The sequence below is a fragment of the Physeter macrocephalus genome, chromosome 6 (assembly GCF_002837175.3).
Source record: "Physeter macrocephalus isolate SW-GA chromosome 6, ASM283717v5, whole genome shotgun sequence".
Taxonomy (NCBI): Eukaryota; Metazoa; Chordata; class Mammalia; order Artiodactyla; family Physeteridae; genus Physeter; species Physeter macrocephalus.
In genome coordinates, this window is record NC_041219.1 from 90,239,571 (window position 1) to 90,244,342 (window position 4,772).

Sequence of the window (4,772 nt, forward strand, 5' to 3'; positions counted from 1 at the left end):
CTATTTACAATAGCCAGGACATGGAAGCAACCTAAGTGTCCATCGACAGATGAATGGATAAAGAAGATGTGGCAGATATATAGAATGGAATATTACTCAGCCATAAAGAGAAACGAAATTGAGCTATTTGTAGTGAGCTGGATGGACCTAGAGTCTGTCATACGGAGTGAAGTAAGTCAGAAAGAGAAAAACAAATATTGTATGCTAACACATATGTATGGAATCTAAAAAAAAATGGTTCTGATGAACCTAGGGGCAGGACAGGAATTTAGACAGAAACATAGAGACTGGACTTGAGCACATGGGGAGGGGGAAGAGTAAGCTGGGACGAAGTGAGAGAGTGGCATGGACATATATACACTACCAAATGTAGAATAGGTAGCTAGTGGGAAGCAATGTATTGCACAGGGAGATCAGTCAGTGCTTTGTGACCACCTAGAAGGGTGGATTAAGGAGGGTGGGAGGGAGATGCAAAAGGGAGGGGATATGGGGATATATGTATACTTATAGATGTTTCAATTTGTTATACAGCAGAAACTAACACAACATTGTAAAGCAGTTATACCCTAATAAAGATGTGTTAAAAAAAAAAAAAGAAATCAGGTTTAGACATTGAGGTAGAGGTAATGACCCCCTGCATGAAGGAAGCTAACAGCTATTGGCACCATGACATGAAGCTTGATGCCAGCAAGTCGAAGGAATCATTAGAACTAGTATTCTAAACTCTACTGCTCAAGAACACTGATCTGAAAGCTCAGATCCAGAATCTTGTTTTATAGGCTCTAGATATATACTACTCCAACCTTAAAGTGCTTGAAGTCCAATCTTCCCACTGGCTTGGGTCACTCTTTTTTTTAATATTCTGTGGCCAACTCTGAAGCTTTCTACAAGTTTATATGTTTATGAAAAGTCTGTTACAAGTTATTACTTTTAGGTTTACAATATGTTATCTGGTTATTTAGTGGTAGTGGTGGTTGGATGTGGGGAGGCTGATAATATCTCATAGGGTAGCTAGATACTGTCATACACACTTTTCGAGTCCTCCATTTTTGTGAAATAGGAAGTCTCTGGGTCCACGTTATATCTGATTCTCAGTCTATGTTGCCATATTCTATCTCTATTCCTGAGCCCTCAGGCACGAACTGGCATATCAAAGAATTCTTCCTTTGTTTCATACCTGGGTCGACTGGGCAAGTGCCAGCTCTGATCCTGGAACTATGACAAGTGATGATATGCACTCCTTTCCCAAATTCTGTATTTCTCTAAGGAGAAGGGGGAGTTGGCCATGGACCCTTTTTGTATTTTCTAATTGCTTCACTCGTATTACCCCTGAGTCCTCCTTTGTTCCTGAAGTAGGTTGGGGACATCCTGCTTCCTAGAACCAACACTACAAGAAATAAAGGTATAAACAAAGCCAAATGGGAAACAGGATCATGCTTGTAACTCTCTCTGGACAGGTAACAATACCTGGTATTGTCTAGAGATTCTGGGAAGGAAAGGAATAATGGGGTGAAATTACGGAAGGAAGCTGGCAGGCTAAATGTTTCTTTGTTGGCATGACCAAGTCTCTCTTCATCCTCTTCCTGGATGTAGGGCTTGATGCCAGGACCCCTGAGGCTTTCTCCACAAATAAAAGGAGGTGAAGTTGTGTGGTGACCCCATTTCAGAATCTTGGGAGCAGCCAAAATGATGTCCTTTGTCTCTCTGCTCCTGGTGGGCATCCTGTTCCATGGCATCCAGGCCGAACAATTAACAAAATGTGAGTTGTTCCAGAGGCTGAAAGACCTGGATGGCTATGGAGGCGTCACTTTGCCTGAATGTGAGTTCCCTGCAATGTTGCTTTGTTCCATACTTCATCTTCTGTTTTCCCCACCCTTCTCTTCCTCCTCTTTTTTTCTCTACTTTTAATTCAATTATCTAATAATCCTCTTATCTGCTCATCTGTTTACTCTCATTACATTTATTCACCTATCTCTCCTTTCTCCCATTGTCTGATCATTTTTTGGAACTCTTAATCTTATCAGGATACTCTGTGGTTGGCCGTATTTGGAGATTGGCTGGAGAGCCTTTTCCTGTCTGGGAATACAGGTCCTCATTTATGCTATATGTGGACATCCCTGTGATATCTCTTTTTCATCTTTCTTTCAGGGGTCTGTACTGTATTTCATACCAGTGGTTGTGACACACAAACCACAGTAAATAACAATGGCAGCACAGAATATGGACTCTTCCAGATCAATAATAAAATTTGGTGCAGAGACAACCAGACCCCTCACTCAAGGGACATCTGTGGCATCTCCTGTGACAGTAAGTGACCACTTTTACCATGTTCCTGTGTTTTTTTGGAGCCTACTCCTGGGATAGTCTCCTTTTTTGGCATCCAAGCGCACCTCTAACTTCACTGCCTTGGACTCCACATCAACTGTGGGACTTCAATGGATAGTACTGAGTAAGAGGCTGTTAGAATTTTTCATTATCACCAAATCCTCAGACAGTCCCTTAAAGTTCACGGGTAGATGATATGAGCTGTTTGGGGATCTTGAAGTCTAATACCCTGCATTTTCAGAGTAAGTCAGTTGATGAAGTTGATAATTCTTCTAGAGATGCACCCAGAGAAGCGAAGGGAGTCCTTACCTAGGGGGAGGTGTTATTGTACTGGATTTCTCATATAGAAAGGCAACAGGCATAAGCCTCTAGATCAGAGAAGGACCAGGCAAGAGGGAAACTCATTACCTTTCTGGGTAATTCTTAGCTCTCTCATTTTTCCCCCTGTAACTCCTGCCAGAGTTCCTGGATGATGACCTTACTGATGACATTATGTGTGTCAAGAAGATTCTGGATAATGTAGGAATTAACTACTGGTGAGTCCCCATTCTATTTTCTGCTTTACCCTTCTCCTCCTTCTTCTCACCCCTTTAGTCCCAGCACCATTCCCCTTTCTCTCTGTTTCCTGGTCTTTTAAGCTAGAATGTAGTCTTCAAAACAAAACTCATCAAGCAGACTCAGGTTTTCAATTTTCACGCCTCACTCACTCCACTCCTGTTTAGCAATTTTCCTAACAAGTGTTCCCTAATAGAGGGCTGAGCCCCAGGATTTCCTTCACCTGGATTTGAATATTTAATTCTAAAGCAAGCCCTTTGTACCACTGCCCTACAATTTTCTTGGAGTTTAAAAAAATGGACCTTACTCCACTAGGTGGCTCAGTGTCCCTTGCCATCTGGCTAGGAAAGTGTAATTTTCACCCATACTCTTCCACCTCGTCCCTCCTGGGGATAAAGCTAGATGGAAGTTTGAACTAAGATCCGGCCAGTCAACTTGCCTTGTCTCTTTCTTCATGATCAGGTTGGCCCATAAAGCACTCTGTTCTGAGAAGCTGGATCAGTGGCGCTGCGAGAAGTGGTGAACACCTGCTGTCTTTGCTGCTTCTGCCCTCTTTATGTCCCTGGAACTCCTCTTCCCTATGGCTACCTTGTTTTGCTTCTTTGTACCCCCTTGAAGCTAATTTGTCTCTGAGCCCTGAGCCCTGTAGTGACACCATTGGACATGCAAGGACTATTCTCCAGGGATGAGTGACTGGTGCTCTGGACTTTTGACCCTTGCTCAGTGCCCCCAGTGGCACTTTCATTACAACGGTGGATTCTACCTCTATCCTGAATAAAGGGCCTGATTTTGAGTGGCTGGCTGTATTTTCTTCCTGGAGGGAGAGGGAGGAAATAGGGTGAGTAGGTGGACATGGCCATGGGTCACAGCCACCTTCACCTCTGCTAAAGAGGAAATAGGCTGAACTTATAATAACTCAAAAGTACAGATTACTTTCTGTATCAACTCAATTCAACGAACATTTATTGATCACCAAGCATATTAAAAAACTATGGAGGGGAACTAAATTTGGCTAAAAGCATCTGTTGCCTCAAGGACTCATAGGAAAGATAAGATAAACATTAATAAATAATTATAATACAAGAAAGAGTGTCATAAGTATGATGAGAGAGGTTAGAAATGTGCCCTGAGTATTCATAAGAGGAAAGATAATTTATACTTGGTGGAGGGCTGTGGGGAAAGGGCTCAAGGAAAGATTCATGACAGAAGTGACATTTAAGCTTGTTTGAATTTTGACAGGTAGAGATGTAGGGTGGGAAAAGAACAACAAGTGCAGGGGCTCCAAGAATCTGAAATGGGTGACTTGAGGGGGGTTGAGGTATTTCTTTACCCCTGAGATAATGAAATACCTTTCACAAATTGCTGTGAGAGGAACTCTTTCTAAAAACAATAGATGAGAACAGCTCAGCAATTGAAGAATCTGGACACCTGGGGCCTTTTTGTTGGGACCCTGCACTCCATTACCTCTTCTTGCTGCTTTGCTGGTCTTTAAGGAGGAATTTTGCAGAACTATATTCTAATTTGATTATGAGAAATGTGAAAGAAGGAGAGTCAGGAGATTTGATTTCTAAAGTCTGTTTCTGTTTCTCATTGATGGTCCAAAGCTGGGTAAGTCACCTCTGTCTCTGGGGCTCAATTTCCTCATCTTTAAATGACAGTTTTAGTCTAGTGATTTTTCTGAGATCTCTTCCTGCTTTGAGAATCCAGCATTCCAAGACTCCAATTTGAATTACCCCATTTCTGTATTAGCTAAGTTATATCTTCTAATTCCCTCCTCCTACCTTCTATACCCCCTGGGGCTTTAGGCATTCAGACCATATTTCTCTTGTCCCAGAGACCAGCAGCTCCCAAATGAATCCCCCATGGCCTGTTTAGGGACCTATAGGGCCAGG

At 42.4% G+C, this 4,772-nt stretch overlaps 1 protein-coding gene across 1 annotated transcript; it reads left to right on the forward strand.

Moving 5' to 3' along the window:
- Positions 1-1,666: 1,666 nt before the first annotated feature.
- On the forward strand, positions 1,667-3,673 carry LALBA (lactalbumin alpha). The gene is made up of 4 exons (XM_007107529.1): positions 1,667-1,819; positions 2,149-2,307; positions 2,786-2,861; positions 3,343-3,673. The coding sequence occupies exons 1-4, from the start codon at positions 1,687-1,689 to the stop codon at positions 3,401-3,403; spliced, it is 429 nt and encodes a 142-aa protein (XP_007107591.1). The 5' UTR covers positions 1,667-1,686; the 3' UTR covers positions 3,404-3,673.
- Positions 3,674-4,772: the final 1,099 nt, after the last annotated feature.

Coding starts and splice junctions, on each gene's coding strand:
- LALBA (XM_007107529.1), top strand. CDS start 1,687: ATGATGTCCTTTGTCTCTCTGCTCCTGGTGGGCATCCTGTTCCATGGC. Junction 1,820..2,148: donor AGGCGTCACTTTGCCTGAAT/GTGAGTTCCCTG, acceptor TCTTTCTTTCAG/GGGTCTGTACTGTATTTCAT. Junction 2,308..2,785: donor CTGTGGCATCTCCTGTGACA/GTAAGTGACCAC, acceptor AACTCCTGCCAG/AGTTCCTGGATGATGACCTT.